Here is a 27573-nt window from a genome sequence, read left to right on the forward strand (position 1 = left end):
GCTGGAGTTTCCTTTTGTTAGGTAGCCGTTGTTCAGTCCCTGGGGTTCCCATTGTCTGTCTGGGATCCTTCGTTGATATGGGTCAGATTTAGCTATTCCTGACCCATTCAAGTCAGCGACTGTTATGTGACACAAGCATCTCAAGCCTCCTGTTCTGCCCCAGGAGCATCTGTTTAGCTCTTTTGCATCCACTGGGTAGCAATCCATAGTCAAGTCACTGCCATCCATATCATTCATGGAAATATTACAGAAAAAGCCCATTTTGTCACATATGTCAGACTCGTTCATCCTGCCGTTGCTTATTACTGCTAATTGTTTGTCTTACAAAAGAGCTTAGAGGACCCAACCAACAGTATTGCCAACCTCAAGGATTTCAAAATTATAAGTCAGGCCCCTATGAGATTTGCTTTAAAATACTGAAATTTTTAACAATAAATGGTGGGCTTTTTTTTTATTCTTTAGGTTTCACATTTTCAAGCTTATCTCAGCAAGTATGCGGGCTAGAAACTTACCGAGCAGAGAGTCTCACATGATCTCATGACTCCAGGAGCTGGGGCTTTAAGAAAAAAATCACACCACCAAGACCATGGTCTAATTGTGCCAGGCACTAGACAAACACAGAGAAACAGTCCTTGCTCTGCCAAGCATATCATCTAAATAGACAAGTCAGACAGGAGGTGAAGTGGTTTGTCCAAGGTCACACAGCAGATCAGTGGCAGAACCAGGACTAAACTGATGGTCTCTTGACTGCTACACTACCCACTAGATTACATTGCCTCTTTCCTGTGTCTCCCTACCCCCTCCTCACAACCAGTTTCTGTCTTTTATCCACCTGTTGCATCTTGTCATCAATCTAGACCATGAGTAATCTGGGGCAGGGTCTTGTAATGTACAATCTTGTATGTACAGTACCTAGCACAATGGCTCTCCCAATTCCTAATTGGGACCCTAGGCACTATCATAATACATAAAAGAAATAATAACTATTGTAGGGCTTTAGTGGCTTCCCAGCAGCCCTGTTGGTAACCGTATCTGTGATGGTAGCCATGGAACACCTGTGGGCAACTGAAGCCAGTGGTTGGGCAACCAGCCTTGATTTAGCCACTGGCTCCTTGATCAGCCAGTGGTACTGCCTGCGTCCTCAGCAAACACATGTCCCTGGTATTGCACTTTGCATTCAGTGGGCAGAAATGAGACCTTTTTTTCCAGGTTTAATCACACAAATAAAGCCCCTGGCCTGCAATGCTCCACTCTAATTGCTCCATTGTTATGGATTTTTCCTTCCTAGCTAGGAAATGAAAGGGTTACAACCATAGAGCTCCCAAATCATCTGGCTCTTAGTGGAGATGAGGGGAGATTTAACGAAGACCTTCCTGTTCTCAGCCTCCCCCTGACACCAAGTGGCTGAGCCTTGCTGCTGGGACAGCTCTCAGCTCCTTCTGCCTGCAATGGCTGGATCCCCTTCTCCACTGATGACCCCAGAAGGGGAGTAACTTGTCCCCATCCTGCAGCAGGAGCCGGTGAGTTAGGAGGAGGGCAGGCATAGAGAGAGATGGCCCTTCCCCTGGGAAAAGCAAACAAGGGAGGCAAAAAAATCATTGCCTGTGCTATCGAAATCTGAGCCAGGCACCTCTTAATGAGGTGAGCTAAGAGGCAAGGATACAGAGGTGGCTGTCACTCTTTTCCTAGTCACGCCCTGTAGCGTGCTGTCTATAATAATAATCCCCGGCTCTTCTATAGCGCTTTCTGTCAGTGGATTCCAAAGCATTTTACAGAGGACAGCAATAGCATGATTCCCATATTACCACTGGGGAAACTGAGGCACAGCAGAGAGGTGACTTGCCCAAGGTCATCCCAGGTTTCCCAAGGCCCAGTCCAGTGTGATGTCCACTAGCTCACACAGGTTCAAATAAGTGAACATGGTCCACACCCAGTGTGGAAAGTGCTTTAGTCAGAGCTCCAAACTGATCCAACATCGATGGATCCATGTGGATGAGGAACCCGATTCCCCTCCTTAATGTAGCAAATTCCCAGTCTGGATCAGCCCCAAGGTCCATCTATCCCAGTGCCCTGTCTCTGACAGTAGCCAGCACGAGAACCCCACAGCAGGAGATGTGGGATAATCGGCCCTCCCATTAAGGGGATGAGGGCCGTATTATTTGGACACCTAGGGGGAAGCTTTCAAAAGCATCTGAGAGTCCGTGGAACTCATGCTTCTAAATCTCTTAGGTGCTTCTGAAAATCTCCTCCTGACCATATATTTTAGAACATTTTTGTCTTCTGGTTTCTTGTCTTCTGCTCCCATAGAGAAGCTGAGCTGTGGGGTGGGGGGGATTTAGATCAGCCCATAAGGCAGCCCAGGAAATCAGGGGCAGCAGAGGAGTGTATCTAGATCCTTTCTCTCTAGCAGCCAGGTGGGTGGAGATCAGCAGTGATTTCTGGGAGGGCTAAACCTGAAAGCAGAACCACAAGGGTGGTCGGGTGGGCAGCCAGACTGGTGTACCATTTAATAAAGAGTCAACAGCAGGAAGACCCAAAACATGGCTGGGTCCAGGATTTTGGAATACCAGGAACTGGTCACTTACAGACCAGGGCGTACGGCTTGTAAGTGATTGAAAGGACAGAAAAACAGAGAGATCTTAACAAAAACTGGGCAGTCACGCTTAAGATTGTCACCAGACTGTGGGTAAAGTTCTACTGGACCAGGGAGAAGAGAACAAAGCAATCCCCCTTGTTCTCAGCTGTATGGAGTACGGCAGACATGCAGAGCAAATGAACCAATCGGGATGGTTTTGAGGTGGCACACGACAAGGATATTTGGGGGCCAGATTTTCAGTGTGTTGGGTGCACGCTGAGTCTTTTACTCATTTGCAAATTTGGCTCGTTGCGGTTTGTAAAACCTGGCCCTTATCTGGGTGCCTCAGTTTTGTGCTGTATACAGTATAATTTATTCCCGTCTGGACCAGCTCTTGTGGGATAACATGATCCTCCCAGTAGAGGACTGGACCCCAAATTTTCCCCTTACTTACACGAGTGGAAATCAGACTTTTCTGGTTTTCCAGATTTCCTCCAGATCAATAGGATTCTGCACTTAGAACATTCACTGAGAGTCTGGACTAGATGAGACACTGCATTCAGAAGCTATCACGTGACCGATGGAAAGACAAATAGGGAAATGCCACTGGTTGTGTACAGAGCTTGCTCGACCAAAAATCAGCAAAGCCTTAAAATGCTCCTCTCCTGTGATGCCTGTGGAACACTAGACAAAGGCTAGACAGCTGGTGTGGGGCTCACATTAAATCCAGTCTTGCCAACCCAGGGGAAGGGAAGTGCCTCCCAAAATCGTGAGATTGGCTAAAAAATCCTGGGATTAAAAAAAATTAGGGTTAATTTAGAACCTTTAGGGGTCACGTTTTTCAGTTTTTCTCTACTACTGTGAAGGCTAGAAACAAACTTAATTTTTTTAATGCAAACTGAGATTCACACCGAACCCCATGACTCCAAGAGCTGGGGCTTTAAGAAATCCCAACTATCGGATGAGTCTCTGCACACTGCATTGTTACCTTAATCGCCTCCTCCCTGCCCTGTTGGGGTATGATAGGGATAGGTAAAGACTTGGGTATCGGCTATCATGGTAATAGGGAGTAAAGGCACAGGCAGGCACTATTTCTTCGCTTGATAAAGGTGCCATCCTTCCCCCTTCCCTTCTGCGTGTTAAGGATAGATAAGCGTTGCAGCTGCATAAGGAATGCGGTTGTCTGAAGGATCCTGTGTGTATGAAGACGTGTTATCTTCCTCCCTCCCTCCCTTCCTCTCCCAGCTATATAAACGAGCTTGGGGTCATGGCCCCTTCTCCCTCCCCAGTGAACGGCTGATTAAGGGAACCTGTGGCTACAGTTACTGCAAAGAAATGTATCTTCAAGGTAAAAATGTCTGTAGCCTACGCTTAATGCTGTAAGCAGTAAAGGGAGGGGATAATTATATTCAGTATATAGCTATTAATATTCATTATTTGGGCATTCATATTATTAAATAAGGGTTTTGAGGGTATTGTAGTAAATGTGGGTACTTGCAGATTAATTTAGATAAAAGCATGTCATGTGATTAACTTGGGGCTTACTCGACAACTGGGTCGAGGGGAACAAGTAACGGAATAAAGAATCTGCCTCTGGGTCAGCCTGCTCCTTCCTTCCATCCCCAACAGTAACCGGCTCCTCTTCAGATCATGGGGAAGCTGCTATGTGGAACCAGGGGAGCACCTTGGAAAGCCAGCTCTTATGGTCTTCCAGGCACGGCGTCGTAGAGAAACAAGAGAGCCCAGACTTTCTCCAAGGATACAGAAGAGAAGATGAATGAGAACCAGCAACAAGGTAGGGCAGGGGTAGGCAACCTATGGCATGTGGCACATGAGCTGATTTTCAGTGGCACTCACACTGCCCGGGTCCTGGCCACTGGTCCGGGGGGGCTCTGCATTTTAATTTCATTTTAAATGAAGCTTCGTCAACATTTTAAAAACCTTGTTTACTTTATATACAACAATAGATTGGTTATATATTATAGACTTATAGAAAGAGACCTTCTAAAAACGTTAAAATGTATTACTGGCACACGAAAACTTAAATCAGAGTGAATAAATTAAGACTCCCCCTCCCCCACTTCTGAAAGGTTGCCAACCCCTGAGGCAGGACGTTAAAGTGGGCCAAATTCTCTGTTGGTGTAAATCAGCTGTAACTCCGCTGAAGTTAAGAGCGCTATGGGTGATTTACACCAGCTAGGGATCAGGCCCCTACTGATTTCAATGGAGTTGTGGCCGATTTATAACCGCTGGGGCTATGGCCCCACGGATTTCAGCGCCGCTGTTGGCTGATTTACAGCAGCTGGGGGCTCTGGCCCCATCGAGTTCAATGGCGCTATAGCAGATTTCCACCCGCCGGGGCTCTGGCCCCGCGGATTTCAGCATCGCCCCTTAGTACAGCGCCGTGCGCCAGAGGCTGAAGCGCGCTGTGCCCGCGCTAGGCGGGCGCTGTGACAGCGGGACGCGCTCCCCCCCCATCCCCGGGCGCTGCGCACGGGGGGCAGCCCCCGAGCCTCGGCGGGTCCCCGGGCTGCGCGCAGGCTTCCGACCATAGAGCGGCAGCCTCCGCCCGCTGCTGGAGCTCACAGGCCGGTGGGGAGCGAATTGAGCAGGGACCTTCCTGTTCCCAGCCTCCTCCGGCTCGCTGCAGCCCGCAGCCCCCGGGGAGCCTCATCCTGCAGCCCCCGCGCGCCGGCCGGGAGAGCGCCCCGAAGCCGAGAGCCCGGGCCCGTCCGCTGCGGTGAGCCGGGGCCGGGCAGGCGCAGGGACAGGCTGCCCCGGGGGAGGGAAGCGCCAGCCCGGGAGGCGAGAAATTGCTGCCCCTGGAGCCTGGAGGGCGGGGAACAAGGCCAAGGCGGCTGCACCCCCGCCCCTTGCAAGGGCGGGGGGGAGGCGGCACGGCCTAAGGGGCCAGCAGGCTACCGAGGGGCTTGCAACGCGCCCGCCCCCGGGGCCTGGAGGATCTGAGCAACCGAGTTTCCTGGGCGTGTGCCCGGACCTGCTGGGCTTCCCAGGGGAGAGAAGGGTTATAGGGACGGTGGCCACCTTGGCAGCTGGGCTCCAAACCCCAGTGCCCCGTGCCAAGGTGGGGGCACCCAGGAGTGTGCCCTTCTTTGGTTAGTGGTTAGCTGCACTGTAGTGCAGCTGTGGATTAGTGGGGTGCTGGGGAGCAGGGGCTGGGATCCCTGGATGGTGGGGGGAGAGTGGCTGCAGGGGAGCAGGGGCTGGGATCCCTGGATGGTGGGGGGAGAGTGGCTGTAGGGGAGGGGATCCTGGATAGTGGGGGGAGGAAGGGGCTGCAGGGGAGGGGATCCTGGATTGTGGGGGAGGAAGGGGCTGTAGGGGAGGGGATCCTGGATTGTGGGGGGAGGAAGGGGCTGTAGGGGAGGGGATCCTGGATTGTGGGGGGAGGAAGGGGCTGCAGGGGAGGGGATCCTGGATTGTGGGGGGAGGAAGGGGCTGCAGGGGAGGGGATCCTGGATTGTGGGGGGAGGAAGGGGCTGCAGGGGAGGGGATCCTGGATTGTGGGGGGAGGAAGGGGCTGCAGGGGAGGGGATCCTGGATGGTGGGGGGAGGAAGGGGCTGCAGGGGAGGGGATCCTGGATTGTGGGGGGAGGGAGGGAGGGGCTGCTGGGGAGCAGGAGTTGGGATTCTGGATGGAGGGTGCTGCAGGGGAGCAGAGGGAGGGATCTGGGGTTACTGCAGGGGAGCAGGGGCTGGGATCCAGGATCTGGGGTTAGTCGCTGGTGAACCTTAGCTTAGTTCTCTCCCATGGTATTATTCCAATTACTTTATATTACATTACCACCTAGGGGCTCCAGCCAGGATCAGGGCCCCATCATGCCAGGTGCTACGCAGATGCGGCGCAAGGCAGAGTCCCTGCCCTGAAAAGCTCATGGGCTAAAGACAAAGTTGGGAGGGGAAACTGAGGCACAGAGCAGGGCGGTTACTAGCCCAAGTCACCCAGCAAGCTCATGGCAGGGCCAGGAATAGCCCGAGACCATGATTAATTGATTTTGCTGGTTTGTTTCCCCAGAAAGAGCAAGAGGCTTGATTCAGGACAGAGGCTGGTTCTGAGCCAGCCAAGTCCCCTTGTGCATGGAGGTCCTTCCCCTGAGCTCGCCACCCTCTGCCCTTCAAGTATCCTAGGATCCTGAAGAAATTCCCTGCACCGTATCCGATCTGCTGGGATTCCCCATCCTGTAGGGGTACGGGGGGGGACACATTCTAACAAAGCCTCAGTGACTGGTTATCAAACCCTGTTCTCACCTGCCTATTTGCCTTGTGTCTTTCGTTTGGGCTCAGGATTTCCTGGTTCCTGAGCTTCACGTGATAGTCTGGATGGAACAAGAGGGAGAGCCACGTGTCCGGGATTCCCAAGACTTGAGGGAAGCGCAGCTGCCAGGAGGCACCTGTGCAGGTAAGGGAGATGTCAAAGCAGCCCCTGGACATCAGCCTGCAAGAGAGAGAGAGGAAATCCCAACACAGCTGTTGCAAGCAATAAAAGGATGGCTTTGTCTCCCACTAGCGGCTGCAACGTGTATTGCGGTATGCCTCTGCGCTGACGGGCCTGATTCTTTAGAGCAGGCTGTGTAGGGGCTTCTGTTTTAAGAGCCAGTGTGGCCTAGTGGATAGAGCAGTTGTCTGGGCTTGAGAAGATCTAGCTTCTATTCCTGGCTCTGCTACTGAGCTTCTGGGTGACCCTGGGCAAGTCACCGCGCCTCAGTTACTCCAGCTGTAAAAAGGATAATAATACTGACCCGTTTGGTAAAGCGCTTTGAGGGAATAAGTGCTGTGTAGGAGTTAGGTATTATCCAGCACCCTGCAGCTCCAGCTAAGTGTCTTCCAACAAGCTGCTTCTCATCTAGTTCAATACTACAGGCGCCATTTCTCTCCTCATGGCAGGTGTCAGTTCTAAGCTTTCCACCTGTCCTCACTGACTTCCAATTCTATCCCCTCTCTGCACCCAGCTGTTCTGGAGGTGATCCCAGGGTCCCAGCGACCAAGTCTAGGGGGAGCTGGGAGAGGGATAGCTCAGTGGTTTGAGCATTGGCCTGCTAAACCCAGGGTTGTGAGTTCAGTCCTTGAGGGAGCCATTTAGGGAACTGGAGTAAAAATCTATCAGGGGATTGGTCCTGCTTTGAGCAGAGGGTTGGACTAGATGACCTCCTGAGGTCCCTTCCAAACCTGATATTCTATGCTGGATATTTACAACAATCTCTCTCCAGTTTATTACTTGTAATGATTCCCCCAAACAAGCGGAGGGTCCCCTGGTGGGAGGTGTTGTACAAAAGGGAGAGGCAGTCTATGGTACTGATACGGCTCCCATCACCGTGACATGGCCGTTAGCAGTCATCCTCCCAGGCAGAGCAGGGCCGTCCCCCCCCCAGCGTACACATGGGAACAGAGAGCCTGAGGACTTGTACACGGGTAGTGGAGGAGGAAGTTGTACTGAGGTTTCCTGCATGCTAGCAAATGCGCTAACCATTGGGCCACCTTCCTTCTCCAGCACCCCCCTCCCCTGAAGAGTTTATAATGGCCCATTGCCTCCTGGTATCCGGTGAGAATTAGGCACCTAAATACATGTGAGGATCTGGGTCCAATTAGACAAAAGGTGGGAGGAGAAACAGAAACACAGAGGGGGAAAGTGCCTTGCCCAAAGTGGTGGCAGAGGCACTAATAGAAGCCATGTCTCCAAGTGTCGGTCCAGCACTGCCCACTAGTCTGCACAGCCTTCTCTGTGTTCAGCCTGGGACTGGATTCTCTCTCTTTGTTCCAGCCGCCGATGGAAGTGCGAGTGAGAACGAGGGGGAAACGCCCCAAGAGGGAGGCGCTGAACCGCAGGGGCCCGTCTCTGAAAGCCTCAGGGAGGCTGTCTCGCAGAGTCCCAATCTGGAGAAAGCTTGCGAGAGTCAGGGCCGGCCGGAAAGGCAGCGGAGAAAGACCCCAGGCAAGAGGTTGGTTAAATCCGCCACCCAGTGCGAGAAAGGCTTCCGGAAACTCAAGGACATCCTGGTGCTGCGGCGGTCCCATTCCCGGCTGAGACCCACCATCTGCAGCGAGTGCGGCAAAGGCTTCAGCCGGAGCTCCGACCTCATCCGGCACCAGATCACCCACACGGGCGAAAAACCCTACACCTGTGCTGACTGCGGCAAAGGCTTCAGCCAGAACTCCAATCTGGTGACCCACCAGCGCATCCACACCGGTGAGAAGCCCTACCAGTGCAGGGACTGCGAGAAACGCTTCAGCGAGAGCTCCGCCCTCATCCAGCACCAGCGCACCCACACTGGTGAGAAACCCTACAAGTGCGGGGAGTGCGGGAAGCGCTTCAGCGTCAGCTCCAACCTCATCCGCCACCGCCGGACCCACACCGACGAGAAGCCCTACATATGCATCGAATGCGGCGAGAGCTTCCGCCACAAGTCGCAACTGAGACGGCACCAGAAGCTGCATGTGGCATAGAAGGCGGCGGGGAGAGGGGGATAGATCGGATACAGAAGAGGTGGTAGGGTAGGGTGTGGGGGGGTTGTGAGATGGGGGATTCCTTGCAGGGAGGGGATGGGGGGTGGCATGGATGGCTTGGGGGATGCTCTGTTGCTTAGGGACAGCTGGCGGTGGGATTAGATGGGAGACAGTTCCTATTTACTTATGCTCTTTTGACCAAGGCTGGAGGCCTAGGTGAGTTGGGTGCGTGATTCCTGTTATATTGTCAGAGAATTCTGAAAATGCCAAAAGGATTTAGGAGCTTACATCTGGTTGAATGACAGTGGAGCTTATGGCTCTTTAAGCCTCATCGACTTTGCTCCTAAATCCCTCAGATGACTTTGAAAATCACAGCCTGGAGGGGTGCTTAATTCCCTTTGGCGCCTTTGAAAAATCTAAGCCTCAGTTTCCCCAGAGAGACTCCCCACCCAGGGGCTGTCACTGCCTTATTGGTGAAACTGAACAATGCCGAGCCGTCCCGAGAATGAAATCAACAAGGCGGCGCAAACTGCACCGACAAAGCAGCAGCGAGAGGGCATCGGGAGCACCCGGCAGCGGTGAGCAGCAGACCCGAAGGAGAGGGGTATGCTGACATTGCAAAGAACGCCAGGATCCTGGGATCCATGATGGAGATTCCTAGCATCCATCCAAAGGTGGGAATTCAATGTAAGACTAGAGAGTCAATCACCAGGCTTAAGTCAGAGCCATGGCTGGATCAGGAGCACATGAGTGTCTATGTAGCATATTGAGCAGCTGTGCATAGTGTTTATTTAGATACATTCTAGCATTAGCACCACATAGCACTAGGTCCTGGCATATGCTCAGCTGTGTTTTAAGTCCCACTGAAGTGAGAGAGAAGCCGCCGTCCCAGCCTCCTAACAGTTTAACAGCCCTGATTCAGGCATGTACAGGCTATTGTCACATCTCCTCTCTCTCGAGGTGCATGTAATGGCTCTGTTCTAATGCCAGCCTTCTCAGATGGTCCACGCACTGTCCCAAAACGTCACTGAGCAGAGGCAGGCTGATGAGTATGGCTCTGAAGGAACAGCAGAGCAAGGGAAAAGAACGTGTTTTGAGAGAGGCGTTTCAAACAAGATCTGAAATCCAAGAAAGAAAGATGTTTTTTGGTATGGTTTTTTTTTTTTTCTTTTTCGGAAAGACAAAACTTTGCATAAGGCAAATGCTCTTGAAGTAATATCCAAAGACGTTCTCAAGATCCACCTAGTGAAGAGAAACCTTCAAAGGTTCTCTCCTCTTCTGAAGCCATTCCAAAGAATGGAAGGTGTATCTGTGGCCTGAAAAGAGCAGGAAGCAGCTGGAGACTGAGGTTTTGAATATGGCTTGGAGAACGGACAGAGATCTCTCTTGACCAGAGCTGAAGGTCCACGTGAACATAGAGAGGAAGCTGATGGAGAATGACGGAAACAGCACAAGCCAAGAGCAATCACCATTGTATAGTGCAGTGTTTCCAAAACACGTGAAAGTTGAGCCCCTATATTAGCAAAATGAAATCAGTTGTGCCCCCCTGCCCACCACCACCACTATGTGTTGTTAGAAGCTGTACCCAAGATGAGCAGTGAATTGTTGATCTTCATCATCTGACCCAGCCTTGCCTCACATACTTCAGTGAGCATCGAAATAGCTCACAACACTGGTATTTAAAGCATCGCCATTGGCCTCTGAGCTAGTGCCTGTTGAAATGAACTGGGCGTGGAGCTTTTGTTTCAGGCTCTCTTCAAACTCAGGTAGGTGTTGCTGCTGCATCAGCTTCCAAGATTTTCTTCGCAACCATAACAGCTAATGACCAGGTGAAAGCTGAGAATCTAGAGAAGAGTTACAAGGTCCACCCGCCCTTTCCGCCTACTAATTCTTCACACGTCCCATTTGGGACATACACTTCACTCTTTGGGAAACACTGATAGGCTGGATTCTCTATGGAGGTAAAATCCAGGCTGAAAAGGAAGGTCGATGAACATGTGAATGAGGTGAAAATAGATCTTACCCAAGATGGAAGCAGAAGCTCATAAAACTGCACGTGGTTGTCTCCACCACACCTCTGTTCAGGTGAATGGTGATGATCTTCAGCTTAATAAAGACCTGCCATCATTAGAGCAGAAAAGTAGGTCCACCTGCTGAGATGAGGCTGAAGGAAGTGGAATGGAGGATTAGCTGATGGAGAGAGATTGCAAGTGGAGAGAGCAGGAGCTGATGCCAGGGATGAAGGGTCCTTGAACGTCACTTCAATCCAGTGGACGAAAAGTGGCAGAATCAGGGCCCCCAGCTGCAAACAGAGGATAGGGAGAGCAGTCCTGGAAGGCAGAGAAGCAAAGAGGACTGCGGAGCAAGGAGCAAAGACCAAATTTTTAGTAAGATTCTCTCCAGTAAAGCAGTAGTTCTCAAAGTTTTGTACTGGTAACCCCTTTCACATAGCAAGCCTCTGAGTGTGACCCCCCCTTTATAAATTAAAAACATTTTATATATATATATATTTAACACCATTAGAAATGCTGGTTACAAAGCGGTGTTTGGAGTGGAGGCTGACACCTCGTGACCCCCCATGTAATAAGCTCATGACCCCCTGAGGGGTCCCAACCCCCAGTTTGAGACCCTCTGGTGTAAAGGGAGCCATAAGAAATCCGAGGAAGAGTAGCAGCAAAGGCACCGATCTGATTATGGACTTTGCAGAGCAGAAGGCTGGGAAGTCATAGATTCCGATTTTAAAGTCAGAAGGGACCAACCTGAACCTCCTGTCTGACCTTCTGCATGACACAGGCCAGAGAAATTCCAAACAAATGAGGATCTGGGTGCAGGAACATGCAGTGCCCGCAGCAAAACCAAAGTGGTCCGAGTGATGGGACAAGTCAAGGAAGATCGCCAGGAATGCTGAGACCTGCTGTAAATATTTAAACAAGGACAACTCCTTTGAAAAAGGGCTGGAACTGAAGAAAAAACATTTTTTTTCCTTTTTTTTTTTTTAAATAAAAGGTAGAGTCTTTTCATGAGATGAATGTTCTTAAGATGGTCTCTGGGAAATCTGGAGACCATCACAGTGAGTGAAGAGGAACCTTCAAAGGTTCTTGGATCTCACTGAGCTACTCAGGATAGCTACTCAGTCTGAACTAGCTCACATCCAAACTCAGTGGCATCTGTCAAAGCAAAAAGAAATCCATAGGATCCAAGCACAAAATGACAAGCAAGTTGAGAAGCTCCTGGGGGATAAAAGTAAAAGAGTTTCTTGGAGATTTAGAAGAAGACACAGGCAGGGGAAAACCCCAACTCTAGGAAACTCGTGAAACAAGACTGCATAAGTAGAGAACGGTGCGGTCCTTAAACATCAGCCTTTGATGACTACTGTCATGGCCACATGCCCTGGAGAAAACTGGAATTTGATCATGAAAACAACCACCGGAATCCCAAGATTTTAACTGTCCAAAAACCCAACAAAACATCAATTGCGTCGTGAACCAAAGTTCTGAAATGGAGACTCTAGCTGAAACTTTGGAGGATGGACAAAATCACTAGCAGAAGAGATTCGAATTCTGATGGCAAGGGATACCGACGCTGTGTCGAACTGGTACCTGTTTGGTGAAAGACCGAGATCGTGATCTTGAACGAGGGTATTTCCCACATGCACATATGTATATCACTGTAATAGAGACAGATTTTTTTAATGTCTGAGGCAAATTTAGCTTAGAGAACTATAAAATACAGTGTCAGTGTACATAGGATTTAAGAGTAGCATGGTTAACTATATAGCTAGGGTAGAATAGGTTCATAGGTAGATACAAAGTAACATGGGGATGAGAAGTTCTTCAGTGGAAACCCTGAACTCTGGAGGTTCAAATCCCAATCCAAACTATCCAAAGACTCATCTCCAGTTCAGAGTAGAGCCAGTTAGTTTAAGGCCGGGAAGCTGAGTGAGAGGCCTGATTCCAATGAGAATCAGGCCCCAACTCCCTTATGCACTTACTGCCAATCCCAGCATCTGATGAGGAATGACTGCAGCAGAGGCTAGAATAGGTTTGGGTTTGGTTTAAGCTGATTAGACCTTATGTACATACCTTGCTTTGAGCTACATTGCTCGCAAAGTGTTGCGTCCGCCCTGTACTGATGTAAGTGTGTAACGGAGCATCCCAGGGTGCCAAGCTGCAGCTGGGCATTCTGGGAATTTTTGCAATAGATTGTGGGATACTTGCCAGTGGCTAATGCGATCATGGGGCATGGGGTCAAACTCCCATGATCCTTCCTCCCGAAACCCATAATTAATCTGGTTCCCACTAACCATGCTCTGGACAAAATTGAATTAAGAGTGTCCACATGGGATTGCACCGTGTCAGTCTATGTATAGGCAGCCAACCCCCATCTCCACTCCATACTCCTCTAATTTCAAGATGTTTTGTGGAGGGGATGGAGCAGCAGAAGCCGACCTGTTCTTTAATGAGAGAGGAAAACTAAGACAAGCGTAGTCGCATTTATATGCTAGGCACTTCTGCAGCATCTCGGTATCTCTTTTTTTTTTTTTTCTTTTTTTCTTTTGTTTTCAATGAGCAGTAGGTTACTCGCATCTGTGGTCTTCAAGAGCAATCGCCTGGCCACGGCTGGAGAAAGAGCAGCCTCCATTTCCATTGCTCCCAGCCGGCAGCTGGGGTCAGTTTAAAACTCTCTTGTGGAGAGTTTGCTGCTGTTGTGAGCAGGGCAGTTGGCATGCCGCTCAGTAACATCCATTGCACCATCCTGTGCCTGAGTGTTGCCCTAGAAGCCGGGATAAAACTGCAGAAAAACGGCTGCTGGTAGATGTTGAATAACTTGTAGGATTTCACTTCAATAAACTAGTGGCTACTGTTTTTTTTAATTAAAAACAAAACAAAATCTGTTCCATGGGGTCTGGTTTCATTCTTGTCTTTGCCCCGAGTGATCACAAATCATGAGCCTCCCTTCCCCCAAAAAAGCATCAGATTGGCCTAAAAATTTTGAGATATAAAAACCAATAATAAATTGTACCTGTACTTTTAATTTGCTGTCAGGGCATATGGGGTCCTGCTTACCAGCTTTTCTCCACAACCACAAGAGCTAGACACTGACTTTTGAAATGGAGACTGACCCTCATGACTTGTGGAGGTGGGGCTTTAAGGAAAATAACTCTTGTGAGACTAGGTGCCACTGAGCTCTCTTGGGATGAGATTTTGCAGAAAAGGCTGTGAGGATTTGAGTCCAAGTTCCCCTTCATTCTTATAGGAGTGGGGTCTCCAGATCCATTCATATGACTTCAAAATCTCAGGTCTGGTCTACACTAGACAGGTCAGCATAAATGTGTTCCTCAGACAGGTGAAAAATTCACCCTTCTGAGTGGCATAGTTAAGCCAACCTAAGTCCTGTGTAGACAGCATTAGGTCAATGGAAAGAATTCTCAGGGAGGGGGATTACGTACGCCAGTGGGGGAACCCTCCCCTCAGAGTAGGTAGTGTCTACACTGAACCGCTACAGCAGTGCAGCTGTAACATTTTAAGTGTAGAGAAGCCCTCACCCCGACTGTGTGGCTGGAAGCCAGCGCTGCAGCAGCACCTGTACGCTCCCATCCACCAGATCACAGAGAAGTTTGGGTTTTGCTTTCCCTGTTCCTCTGCATTATAGCTTCTGTGAGAGCTGCCACACGGGGGATTGAACCAGGGACGCCAGCGCGAAAAGCAGGAGCTGCTCTGGCGTGAGCTAAAGAGTTGCGAGTCTCTGCCTAGCTCTGTAATGGACACGCATCCTCTGTGGAGCAGAGACTGGGTGAGACGTGCAACATACTCAGGGCCAGCTCCAGGCACCAGCCGACGAAGTATGTTCTTGGGGCGGGGCGGTGCTCGTGGTTTGTTTGGTTTTTTGGTTCGGTGGGGCGGCGCTGGAGGGATTTTTTTTGGTTTTTGTTTCAGCCGGGCAGCGCTCGGAGGGAGGGGGTGTTTTGGAGGTGCTTGGGGAGGCAGGGGCTTGGGTACCACAGCGTTTGGGGAGGCGGGGGCTTCGGTGGCGCTACACTCGAGAGGGGCAGGGGTTTTGGCAGAGCGGTGCTCGGGGGTTTTGGCGTGGTGCTAAGGGAGCACAGGAGTTTCAGGGGGACCGGGGTTTCAGCGGTGCGGTGTGGCGCTCGGGGGGCAGGGGTTTTGGCGGTGCGGCACTCGGGAGGGGCGGGGGTTTCAGCAACGTGGCATTCGGGGGTTTTGGCGGCACAGCGCTAAGGGGGGGCGGGGGTTTCAGTGGTGCGGTGCGTCACTCGGGGAAGTGGGGGTTCGGAGGTGCAGCGCTCGCAGGAGGGGGTGTTACGGCGAAGTGGCGCATTTTTTTTTTTTTGCTTGGGGCGGCAAAAAAGTTAGAGCCGGCCCTGAACACACTTCAGGGAGTTACACCTCTGCCGTTATCTGCTGCCCTCACATATTACAAAGTCAAGCACCTTCCTCCTCTCTCCCGGAGAGGGGGATTTGGAGTTCAGCCCTTTTCTTCCTGTCCCTGTCACGCAGGGCTCTTGCCGGAACCTGCCACAAAGAGCACGGGGGGGGGAGGAGGGGCAGGACTGGACGTAGTTAGTGGAAAACGTGCAAAGGGAAAAAAACAGGAAAGAGGGAGAAAGAACCCCCGTATCAGCTCAGTTCTCCATCGCGGCACGTCTCGCCTTATACCACGTAGGTGGGAAATGAGCAGCACGGTACCAGCACACTCACCTGCGCAGCGTTTGCCAGCTGCAGGCCAGCGCAAGACGCAGCTCCAGGCTTTATATTTATGGGCTGAGCGATGGCCCTAGTGATTTGGGTGGGAACTGGGCGAGCCCAGTTGCCACACACGTCAGGCCCACCGAGGCCCCTTTGGTGCTGGAGGCTGGGGAGGCTCTCGGCCCCCTTCCCTCCCCACCCACACATCTCACAGGCAGCTCTTTGCTAGAGGGTTTGGCAGCACCTTGTCAGCCTCCCCCTGCACGTGGGAGTAGCTCCCGAGGCTGCATAGCGGGCCAGGCAGCCGACGGGGACGGGAGGGTGTTTGCCTAGTGCAGGGGCTTTCAACCGTTTTCTCCCCCCCACCTCCCCCCCACAACAAGCTGTAAAAACTCCATGGCCCACCTGGGCTACAATCCCTGGTTTGTGCATCTAAAAGCCAGGGCTGGCATTAGGGGATAGCAAGCAGGGCAACTGCTTGGGCCAATGGTCTGACACTGGGCCCTGCTTGGCGAGCCCCCTAAAACCTGCTGATGGCTCCCCCAGGGGGTCCCTGCTTGAGAACCACTGGCTGACAGGGCAAGCTTGGGGAAGCTTAGGGCTCACAGGAACAGACGTGCAGTCGTTGCTGTTTTCCTCCAGCTCCTGGGGTCACCTTATCATAGTATAATTCCCAATTCTGGACCTTAGCATCCAAAATATGGGTACTAGCATGAATTCCTCTAAGCTTAATTACCAGCTTAGATCTGGTAGGCTGTCACCAATCAGGACTTAGAGTAGAGCGCCTGATAGACTCTGGTCTCCCCCAAAAACCTTCTCTGGGGGTCCCAAGACCCAAATTCCTTGAGTCTCACAACAAAGGGAAATAAACCATTCCCTTTCCTCCTCCCTTCTCCCTCCCAGCTCCTTCCCGCCCTGGGAACACTAGGAGGTCGCCTGATTCAACTTCTTGAATCACCACACCGAGAGGAGTGTTACCTTCCCCCTCCCTTCTTCCCTCTCACCCAGAGGCCATACAGATTCAAGCTGCGTGAATCTAACACAAAGAGAAAAGTTATCCTTCCCTTCTCCCCCACCAATTTCCTGGTGAGTACAGACACAATTCCCTTGAACCTTAACTAGGAGAAAAAAAAATCAAACAGGTCTTAAAAATCAAAACTTTTAATAAAAAAAGAAAGAAAAAGTAAAAGGTTTATCTCTGCACTTTAGATGGTAAAAAGTTACAGGGTCTTTCAACTTATACACAATAGAAAGAAACTTTCTCCAGCAGAAACACAATTTAAGCTACTTCCGGCAGGTACACATATGTAAATGAAAAAAAAAACAAATTAAAAAGACTATGACCGCCTTTTCTTACTTACAATTCTGAATAGATAAGAGACTGTAGCAGGGAGATTGGCAGAAACCTGGTTACACCTCTAGTCCCATCCAGGACCCAGAGAGAACAAAGCCAAAGCCAAACCCAAACCCCACAAACAAAGGCTTCCCTCCCATGAGATTTGAAAGTATCTTGTCTTCTGATTGGTCCTCTGGTCAGGTGTTTGGGGTCCCTGTTTGTTAACCCTTTACAGGTAAGAGAGACATTAACCCTTAACATCTGTTTATGACACACCTTATTCCAAGTTCCCCAGCCCAATTAACCCTTTACAGGCTGCAGATCTGGTTTAGCTGCTTCCCGCCATGGGACAGCCTTAAAAGTGAGCGTTCCACTTAAAACCTACTGCAATCTGCCAGCACGACAGGCCACAAAAGCCAGGCGTGCCGCACCTGGCTCAGATCAGTGGGTTCAAAGGGTGGCTGTTGCCAATGGCATCCAACCAGTGCCCCTAAGAAATTTGTATTTGATTAGGAATTTCCAATGTTTGCCCCAATCTGGACCCTGGGATTTTTAAAGAGGTGAGTGAAGCGTGCCCGTGGAGGGGTAGCTAAGGATCCTGCTGTTTCCCCTGCAGCAACTCTGGAGGTTGAGCTGGGAGCAGGTGCTGTCCCCCTGACCATCCCTGTGACATGAACAGAATTAATGCAATGCCATGGGCAACGTGCTGCGCCCAGGCAGGCCCCCACCGTTACTGCTCTGTCTGGGGAGCAGGGGGAGGGGCAGTAGAAAAGCAGAGACCGGTTATGTCAATCAAATAAACAGGGTCTGGTTGGTGATAATTGGACGTGTTTTATTAGCTTAAAAGCTGGGGCGGCCGGTAGCTTTCTGGGGCACAGCTGATTGGGCGGCCAAAACTGCAGCTCATTTGGTCAGTAAATGAAACGCCGTCTGTGATCCCTGTCGCAGCCCACCCTGGCAGGCAGTGCGGCTGCGTCTCCAGTTAGCGGCAGGGCCAGCTACGCTCGGGAGCAGACACCGGCCCATTTAACATCAGGATGCTGGATCCCAGCCCCGATGACGACCCCACTGGGGGTGTCATGGTGCTGCCCCGTAACCCTCCTCTCTTAGTGCCACACCGCAGACCCACGCATGCAAGAGGAAAGACGAAGAACTGGGCCAGTTTTCACGCTGGGTCTGTTTCCTTTGCTTTTCACCCCTCGCCTCCGCCATCTCTGCAGGTGGCAGCAGCTTGCAGAGGTGTTGGGCGATCAGTCAGTCCAGCCCTGTAGTTGATTTTTTTTTTTTTTAATGCCAGGAATATTACCTAACACAGTCTTTCTGTTTAAGTCCCTGTGGCCTGCTGCTTTAAATCAATCATTAGAAGAGAAGCTGATTTAACCCACACTCAAAGTGTGGGCTGGTGCCTTCTAGGGGTAACTGGGAGGTTACATGGTCTTTACATCTGCGACTCTGTTTCCGCAGCCCAAGGTATGTCACAGGCCGGAGTAGCCCTGCAGAGATACAGACAAGAGTAACAATTCTTTAGATGTTTAAAAATTCAGCCTGCAGGTATAATTAGTAATGATCTGGAATACATCATTTTCCACAAGACCCTCCTATTTCCTTGGCAGGATTTTGACCTGTATTCTTCAGCCACATCAGTCAGCGACGTCTAGTTAAGGTTGCCTGATGCTTCTCATTATAAGAACCTGTTTTCAGTTGCTTATAACTTTACCAGACTTAAACCTTGCGAGCTGAAATTTCCCGAGCTGCTAAGATGAGCCAATGGTTACTTACCCGCACTGTTAAAAAAAACTGCCTTATTTCTAGTCTGAATTTGTTTCACTTCAACTTCCAGCCACTGGCCCTTTTATGTAGTTTGCTCGATTGAATAGCTGGCTATTGTCAGATTTTGTTTCCCGGGTAGGTACAGCCGGACTGTCATCAATCTGTTAAGCTAACCAGATCAAGCTCCTTGAGTCTTCACCATAAGGCATGTTTTCTAAACCTTTAAGTCTTCTCACAGCTCATCTCTAAACCAGCTCCAATTTATCAACTGCCGTCTTGAACTGTGGACAGCAGAACTGGACCCAGGATTCCAGCAGCATGCACCAGAGGGTTGACAACTTTGTAATATTTAAAAAACGGACACTCCATCAGGAGTGCTGGAACCTCCCCTGCCTCTTCCCCGGAGGTCCCACCCCTGCCCCGCCTCCTCCTCCAAGGCCCTGCCCCCATTCACTCCTCTTCCCCAAGCCCCCCCTCACTCACGGCTTTTCCCCTCTTCTCTCCCTCAGCCCGGGTGGGACTTCCCTGCAGAGCCGAGGCTGGGAGTTGCAGCTGCCCAAAACAGGTAGGAGGTGGCCCCAGCTGAGTAGGGGCTGACGCGGGTAGGGTGACCAGATGTCCTGATTTTATAGGGACAGTTCTGATTTGGGGGGTCTTTTTCTTATATAGGCTCCTATTACCCCCCACCCTAGTCCCTATTTTTCACACTTGCTGTCTGGTCACCCTGGCCGCAGGTCCCTGCCTGCAGTAACTGGACTTTAGGTGTCCGGTCAGTAGCTCTGACTGGACACTGTCAGGGCCCTTTTTGACTGGACTTTCCGGTTGAAAAACCAGACATCTGGCCGCCCTCTCGCACCAGTGCCAAACACAGAGGTAAAACACCACGACTGTTCCTACTGAGGATTCCTCTGTTTGTGCATCCAAGGATTGTATTAGCCCTTTTGGTCACAGCACTGCATTATCCACCACAATCCCCGAAGGCTTTTCAGACTCACTGCTTCCCGGAAATGAGTCCCCCATCCTGTAACTATGGCCAACGGTCTTTGTTCACACGTTTACATATAGCCCTACTATAATGCACATTGTCTGCTGGCATTCAGCTTACCAAGCAACCCAGCTCCCTCTGTATCAGTAACCTGTCTCCTTCATTATTTGCCATTCCCCGCAGAGTGTGTGTCATCTGCAGATATCATCAGTGATGCTTTTACGTTTTCTTCCAAGGCATTGGTAAAAACATGACACAGCTTAGGGCCAAGACTCGATCCCTGTGGGACGCCATTGGAACTAGACTCAGCTGATGATGATGATTCTCTGTTTACAGCTGCATTTGCAGACCGATCAATTACCCAGTGTTTAATCCATGTAATGTGGGCCATGGTCATTTTATAGCAGGGGGTCTCAAACTTTTGTACTGGTGACCCCTTTCACAGCAAGCCACTGAGTGTGACCCCCTCCCCTTATAAAATATATTGAAAAGTGTTTTTAATTAACACTATAATAAACCTATTGCTGGAGGTGAAGCAAGGTTTGGGGTGGAGGCTGACAGCTCGCAACCCCCTCAGGGGTCCCAACCCCAAGTTTGAGAACTCCTGTTTTATAGCATTCAATTTTTTCTAATCAAAATGTCATGCACTGCCAACTCAGACACCTTCCAGAGGTCTACGTCACTTACATTATCTCTGTTACCTTCATCAATCAGACGTGTAATACAACACATTAGTTTGACAGGATCTATTGTCCATAAATCCATGTTGATGGGCATTAATTATATGACCCTCCTTTAACTTGTTAATCTAGTCCCATATCAGCCACTCCATTATCTCTGTTTCAGGGACTCCCTGCAACACCCCCCTTCACATCCTCCCCCAGGCCAGGGGCTCTAAGCATCCCTCATGACACCCCCATGCCAGGGGCTCCATGTGCCCCCTATTTCCCCCTCTCCCCCATGCCAGGGGCTCTGGGTTAATGGATGTTCTCCATTAACCTCCCTGCCGTCAGGAGCTCTGTGTGTTCCTGTCATAGCATTCCTTCCCAGTTCTGGACCTTAGTGTCCAAAATATGGGTACTAGCATGAGTTTCCTAAAGCTTAATTACCAGCTTAGGTCTGATATGCTGCCACCAATCAGGAATTTTCCAGGGCCTGATACCCTTTGGTCCCCCCAAAACCTTCCCTGGGGACCCCAAGAACCCAGATCCCTTGGGTTCTTAAAACAAGGAGAAATAAGCCATTCCCCCACCTCTCCCCTCCCAGAATTTCCCTCCCTGGGCTATTCTGAGAGATACTGATCTAACCTCTTAAATCACCATACAGAGAAGCATCTCCCTTCCCTTCCACAAAGAGGCAAACAGATTTAAGGAAAACAGAGAGAGATTTTCTCTCTCCCTCCTTCTGTCTCCCCCACCCGTCCTGGTGAGTTATCCCAATCCCCTGGAATAACACAAGGGAAACAGAAGAAAAAAATCAATCAGGTTCTCTAAAAAGAAATCTTTTAATAAAAGAAGGGAAAAAGTAAAGAATTATCTCTGTAACTTCAAGATGTCAATATACAGGGTCCTATAGCTTACAGATACCAGAAAGAGACTTTCCCCCCAGTACCAATACAAATCAAAATATTCCCAGCAACTACACATATAAAAGTTAACCAGCCAGATCCACAATTGCAAATAGAGTAAAACAATTAAAAAGCCTAAGCCGCCTGGTTTTTACCTTCTATTTGAAAAGAAACTTAGAGAGGCTGTAGTATTGTCTGGTCTCTCTCAGACCATCCCCCCCCCCCCCCCCCCCCCCCCCCCCCCCCCAGAGAAGAACAAAGAAGTCACACCCAAACTTCCCTCCACCCGAATTTAAAGTATCTTGTCTTCTGATTGGTCTTCTGGTCAGGTGTCCAGTTTCCTGCTTGTAACCCTTTACAGGTATAAGAGACATTAACCCTTAACATTCTGTTTATGACAGTTCCCTATTTACCTCTCCCCCCACCAGGGTCTCTGTTATGCCCCCCATTAGCTCCGCCCCCATGCCAGAGCTTCTCTGTCCTCTCCCCCCACCCCCCCAGCGCTGTCCACACATTTTACCCTGGATCAAGGCTCAACAACTGCTGTGGTCGTCGCCCCCCACCCCAATGCTTACGTATTGGTGCTCCCCGGCCGCGCGCTCCCCCGCCGGGCACTGCTCTTGCCCGGTGCCTCCTTCTCCGAACCCCCATCTTCTCCCGACCGCGGCGCCTGCCCTGCCTGCTCCCTCTCCCGCTGGTGCAGGCGGCGGTGCCGGATCAGCGTGGCGCTCTGGCTGAAGATGCTGCCGCACTCGATGCAGGCGAAGGGCTTCTCGCCGGTGTGGATGCGGCAGTGGGCAGCCAGGTGGCCCTGCTGACTGAAGCGCCTGCCGCACTCCTCGCAGCGGTAGGGCCGCTCGCCGGTGTGGATGCGCTGGTGCAGGATGACGGAGCAGCTCTTGCCGAAGGTTTTGCCGCACTGCTCGCAGCGGTAGGGCCGCTCGCCGGTGTGAGCGCGCTGGTGCTTGACGAGGTTGGATCTCTGGGTGAAAGCGTGGCCACAGTCCAGGCAGCGGAAGGGCCGCTCGCCGGTGTGGGTGCGCTGGTGGCGGATCAGGGAGGAGCTCTCCGCGAAGCCTTTGCCGCACTGGGCGCACCGGAAAGGTTTGTGGCCCTGGTGGCCTCTGCGGTGTTTGAGGAGGTTGCAGGTCTTGTTGAACCTCTTCCCGCACTCGGGGCACTGGTGGGGCCGCTGGCCCCCGTGGATCTTCCAGTGGGTGCGCAGGTTCTGGCTCTGGGAGAAGCTCTTCCCACACTGGGTGCAGAGGAAGGGACGCTCGCCCGTGTGGACCCGCTGGTGGGCCAGGAAGTTCTGGCTCTGGGCAAAGGCCTTGCCGCATTCATCACACCGGTAAGGCTTCTGACCCAGCGGGATGCAACGGTGACGCAGCAAGCTCGAGCTCAGCCTGAAGGTTTTCCCGCAGGCGGTGCAGGTGCTGGGACGCCGGGATGCCGGTGGGTCTAGGACATCCCGCTCAGTGAGGTTTTCCCCAGCCGCCCGCCGACTCTGCTGGGTGACAGCCCGTCTGGGTCGCCTGGCCCTCAGTCGGGTGGTGGAGGTAGGGTGATCGTGCTCCACAGGGTTTCCCCCTGTCCCAGGCTGGATCTGCTGTGAGACGTCCCCTCCAGCTCTCTCTGCTGACGCCTCGCACGACTCTGCTTTCCCAGCGCCCTCCTGCAGTGGGGTCTCCTCTTTAATTTGGCTCAGGATCTGTTGATCTGCTGGCATGAAAAGGAGACTCCAGACATGGCTACATTGCTCTTTAAAGTACTGACATGTTCCCTGAAACTACAACCCCCCCCCCCACTCCTGATGACCCCAGGGTAACTTCCCCACCCCAGCCTACCTAAGGTATTTACTATGGTCCCCATCACCTCTGTATCTGAGCACCTCACACTCTTTAATGCATTTATCCTCACAACCCCTGGTGAGGCAGGGCAGCGCTATTACAGCATTGTACAGATAGGGAAACTGAGGCACCGAGACTAAGGGTATATCTGCAGAGCAATAAAAGACCCACGGCACAGCTACGGCTGGACTTGGGCTTGCGGCACTCAGGCTGTGGGGCTAAAAACTGCAGTGTAGATGGTCAGACATGGGTTGGTTGCAGCCTGACTCTGAATCCCCACAAGGAGGTTGGCTCTCGGTGCTCAGACTCCAGCCTGAGTTCGAACGTCTACATTACAATTTTTAGCCCTGCAGCCTGAGCCCAGCAAGCCCGAGACAATTGACCCAGGCTCTGAGACTCGGTGGAATGGATATTTTATTGTCAAGGGTACATTTATTCTGCAATGTAATCTTGAGTGCATACTCAGGCTTGAGCTGAACCCCCACTTCCATCTACACACAATTCTGTCAGACTCAAGCCTGGGCCCCAGGACCCCACTGAGGGATGGGTTTGAGCCTGTGGGTCCAGCTGGGACTCTGGCCCAAACTCCATCATTTCGCAGTGAGGACGCAGCTAGACCCTCAGACCCTGAGTCGGTCAATCCTATCCCACAATCCCACGGGCCAGGGCTCTTTGACCTTGCTATCCTAAGAGTAGCCAATTGACTCCCAGGAAATGGAAGCAATCCTCTGGTTCAAATACAGCAGCTCAGCACTGAACGCTTCCATTTCATTCTGACCCCTGAGCGGCAAACTCCATGGACCGCCTCCTGCGTTTGCAATCACCACCAAGCAGAATAAATGCTTTGCCAAGTGTGCTGCTCCCAGGAACACAGCCAGATTTTGGAAAATCTCTGGTGCAAGGCGAGCATACGGTTCGGTTTTAGTAAGAGCACCAGGAATGCCCACGCCCACCAGGAGATAGCGAAGAATGGAGCCACTGGACCACAGACCACTGCCTTTCACTGCTAGATTAAAGAGACCTTGAGTATACTGCATTTTCTCCCTGGGATGGTACTTTAGACACTGTAATCAAGTCACATATGGCTCTTCTGTTTGTTAAGCTGAACAGACCAGCTCCGTCAGTCTCTCACAGTAAAGCATTTTATCCAGCCAGCAAATCATTTTTGTGACTCTTCTCTGCACCCTCTCCAATCGTCCAAAGTCTGTTAAAATGTGGACACCAGCACTGGATGCAGTATTCCAATACCAGTCTCCCCAATGCCATATACGCAGGTAAATTTACCTTCCTACCAACTCCCTACTCCAAAGCAATTTTTCCAGCCCTCAAATCACTGTTACTTGTGAACTTCCTGCAAATACTCAGACAAGCATTCATTATTCACAGTGGGTGAAATTCACTGCAATCCAGAGGCTCACTCAAGACCCATTGAGCTACTAGGGCTGAAGGGGGAATTAAGTAGTCCATAGACCCAGTGCTGGCCGCCTCGCGCACACAAGAGCTCCAGAAAAGCAAATGATGGTAGATGAAGCCTAACTGCCACTTGGGATCCTCCAGAAACAATCCAAACACTTTACCCCCACTCCCTCTAGTTCTGATTATTCATTACCTTTGCAGGCATCTCTTTGATTCAGCCATTCGCTGGGGTCCGGGACACAGGGTTCTTTCTTGCATTCCATGTGAGAGATGGTGTCAGGATTAGGATCACACAACCTGCAAAAGGAGGGTGGGAGAAAATAGGAGACGCTGTGACTTGTTAAATATCTGCAGAGCAGCGGCTTATATATTTATTTAGACTGAAGATAACAAAGACGCCTATTGAAGGCAGAGCTGGCTGACAAAATAGATTTTTTGGTTCTCTGGCCATTCTAATCAATCAATCAATTCAGTTTTGGTTGGACACTTTTTTCTAAATTTTTGACAAACTGAAAATATGATCACTGCAGGTTGACCAAAGTGGGGGTTTTTTCAAGCATTTTTTAATGTTTTTGATTGCTTGAATTAAATTCAAGAAAATGTTGATAAATTGAAACCTTTTGTTTTGAAAAGGTCGAAAGGAAATTTTGTTTTTAATTTTTTTTTTGACAAACAATTTGGTAAAATCGACACAAAATTGTGAAAAGTTTTGGTGTTGCCAATTCTGCATTTTTCACTAGAAATCGGCTGAAAAATTCACCCAACTCTACCAGAAGGCTCTAGGCGCCCTAATATAATTAATTGTATAATAAGAACAGTGAAATTAAAACCTCACCAGTGTTTAAATAATCGATTCTACAGAAACTGGGCCAGCCAGTCACCTTCCCCCTTTGTGATCCAGATCTATCTATTGGCTCTCAGGCTTTGCAATACTGCAACCCACATTACCACCGCCACCATCTAGCCATACAGGGTAGTCATGAGTCTCTCTGTTCTGATTGCATCCCCTCTGGGGTTGAGCACAGCTGCTGCTCCATAAGGAGCTGTCAGGCCATGAGCAGTTGCTCCAGGGTGCATGTAGCCCTAATAACAATGTATGATGTGTTTGGCTCTGTGAATGGTCCACAGAGGATAACTCCCTGCTATTAATAACAATTAGCAGAGTTACACCTTCAGCTTGAGTGACTGCAGTTCAGTCCTGTGATGCACATGATCATATGTTCAAATCCTGCTAATAAGCAAGGAGAGGAGTTGCTATAACAACATATTTGCCATGGCTGCTTTTTGCACTTCTGGGAGGCAGCATGGTCTAGTGGCTGAATCCCAGGCATCCTGAGTTCCACTCCCAGCCCTGCTACCGAACTGTTGTGCGTGACCTTAGGCAAGTCACTTCCCTGCTCGTGCCTCAGTTTCCCTTCCCACCCTTTGCCTGTCTTGTCACTTTAGAAGGTGCTCTTTTTGGGACCAAGACCCTGAGCTCAGGGCCGTATTGTAATACACAATCATTTCTGCCTACGTCCTTTTTCACCAGGATCCTGCAGTTTCTGCAGCTGCAGCGTCTTCCACCGGGGCATCTCAGAGCCTTTACCAATCCCACACCACCACCCAGTGTGAGGGCGACGTTACCATCCCTGCGTGGCTGGCGGGGAAACTGAGGCACGGAAAGACTGGCTGGAGGGAACGACGGGGCTGCAGGCTGCGCAGCCCGCCCCCACGTGTTCTCATTTCTTCCTCCTTTCTCCTTCCCCTCGCTGCCACCCAGGCGCCATATCCCGTTTCTCTCTGGCTGCTTCCTCCAGGCAGCAGCCCTCCCCTAGGGCTGCCTCCCCCTGGATCGGATCCTCTCCGCCCCACTCACCGCTCCTGCTGGGGGATGCTTGAGTGTCTTGGGCTCCCCGGGCAGAGGGGCGTCCCGACCGGAGCTGGAGGATGCAGGCAGCAGAGCTCAGGCACCACCAGGATCCAGGCAACAGGAAGGTCCTTGCTGAATTAAATCCCCGCCTGCCCTGCAATACATTTCCTCTGGGGGGTTAATCCTTCTAGGGCGGAGTGGTGGTGGGGGAACTGGATGAAATACAATGGCCAGACTGGGTGATCTAATGGTCCCTGCTGCCTTTAAGCTGGATCCGTTGGGGGAAGGGGGTCAGGGTCTGTGCCAGCCTCCCAAGCCAGGCCCCTGTTTCTGTTTGCCAGTCGGAAACTTTAAAAAGCATAGAAACCGGAAGTTAAAGAGAAAGCCCTTGACGTACAGCACGGGAGATGGAGGCTAAATATCAGGGGAAACTGTTTAAGTGGCAGTTCTAGAAACCCCACTGTGAAAAAAACAAATATTGTTACTTTTGTTTTTACCCACAATCTTTCCTGTATTGGCATTTTGATGGGATTTTTAGGGCATTATCAGCTCCTGCAATTTCGTCCCAGGCCACATGCTATTTGCTGGTTTTCTTAAAGCCCCAGCTCCTGGAGTCCTGTTATTTTGGGAGACTCTCTGCTTTTTTTTTTTTTAAAGGTACGTTCCTAGGCCTGAGGGTTGCAGAGAAAAGCTGGAAAAATGATGCCTAAAGGCTTGAATCCAGAAGGCAAATAAAAGAACCTGTAAAAAAATTGTAATCTCATGGTTTTTCAGGCCTGAACCATGATTTTTGAACACGTGGATTTGGCAGTGCTGATTTCACAAAACAGAGGTTTATCCTGTGCTTAAAGTGACCAGGAAAAAAAGGATAGGGAATTCTATCAGGACCTACGAGAAGTTGACTGGTCAGACAGTGCTTAAAGTGTGCCCCTTAGTGACCTGGTTTGGGGTTTGTGACCCCTGGCAAACCCTCCCCTACCCACGCACCTACTTTAACCACTGTTTTCAATGCTCCTGTGAAGTAGAACCCTCTACTTCCAGCTTGAAAGGAAG

At 50.8% G+C, this 27573-nt stretch overlaps 2 protein-coding genes across 5 annotated transcripts; one reads left to right on the plus strand and one right to left on the minus strand.

Moving 5' to 3' along the window:
- Positions 1-1388: 1388 nt before the first annotated feature.
- Positions 1389-13932, plus strand: LOC127035510 (zinc finger protein 774-like). Of its 3 annotated transcripts, XM_050925478.1 has the most exons (5): positions 1389-1520; positions 3821-3923; positions 4205-4370; positions 6881-6995; positions 8355-13932. In XM_050925478.1, the coding sequence occupies exons 3-5, from the start codon at positions 4353-4355 to the stop codon at positions 9035-9037; spliced, it is 816 nt and encodes a 271-aa protein (XP_050781435.1). In that variant the 5' UTR covers positions 1389-1520; positions 3821-3923; positions 4205-4352; the 3' UTR covers positions 9038-13932. The 3 variants fall into 3 exon arrangements, with proteins under 3 accessions (XP_050781435.1, XP_050781436.1, XP_050781437.1); XM_050925479.1 differs by lacking the exon at positions 1389-1520 and having other exon boundaries at positions 3811-3923; XM_050925480.1 differs by lacking the exons at positions 1389-1520; positions 3821-3923; positions 4205-4370 and adding an exon at positions 5192-5315.
- Positions 13933-16889: 2957 nt separating this feature from the next.
- LOC127035781 (zinc finger protein 501-like) lies at positions 16890-26685 on the minus strand. 2 transcript variants are annotated; one of them, XM_050926049.1, is made up of 4 exons: positions 26527-26685; positions 24862-24965; positions 21978-23121; positions 16890-18573 (listed from the first exon to the last, which is right to left on the minus strand). In XM_050926049.1, exons 2-4 carry the CDS (start codon positions 24929-24931, stop codon positions 18519-18521), a joined length of 1269 nt encoding a protein of 422 aa, XP_050782006.1. In that variant the 5' UTR covers positions 24932-24965; positions 26527-26685; the 3' UTR covers positions 16890-18518. The 2 variants fall into 2 exon arrangements, with proteins under 2 accessions (XP_050782006.1, XP_050782005.1); XM_050926048.1 differs by having other exon boundaries at positions 21978-23124.
- Between the last annotated feature and the right edge of the window lie 888 nt (positions 26686-27573).

This window comes from Gopherus flavomarginatus, chromosome 16 (genome assembly GCF_025201925.1).
Source record: "Gopherus flavomarginatus isolate rGopFla2 chromosome 16, rGopFla2.mat.asm, whole genome shotgun sequence".
Taxonomy (NCBI): domain Eukaryota; kingdom Metazoa; phylum Chordata; order Testudines; family Testudinidae; genus Gopherus; species Gopherus flavomarginatus.

What these genes read in the sequence shown, in the direction of transcription:
- LOC127035510 (XM_050925478.1), top strand. An exon ending in GCCAGGAGGCACCTGTGCAG is followed by an intron (nt 6,996 to 8,354) that starts GTAAGGGAGATG and finishes TCTTTGTTCCAG; the next exon opens with CCGCCGATGGAAGTGCGAGT.
- LOC127035781 (XM_050926048.1), bottom strand. Translation starts at nt 24,931, where the DNA reads ATGGAATGCAAGAAAGAACCCTGTGTCCCGGACCCCAGCGAATGGCTG. An exon ending in TCAAAGAGATGCCTGCAAAG is followed by an intron (nt 23,125 to 24,861) that starts GTAATGAATAAT and finishes TTTTCATGCCAG; the next exon opens with CAGATCAACAGATCCTGAGC. An exon ending in CGGCCGGGGAGCACCAATAC is followed by an intron (nt 18,574 to 21,977) that starts GTAAGCATTGGG and finishes GTATCTCTGCAG; the next exon opens with GGCTACTCCGGCCTGTGACA.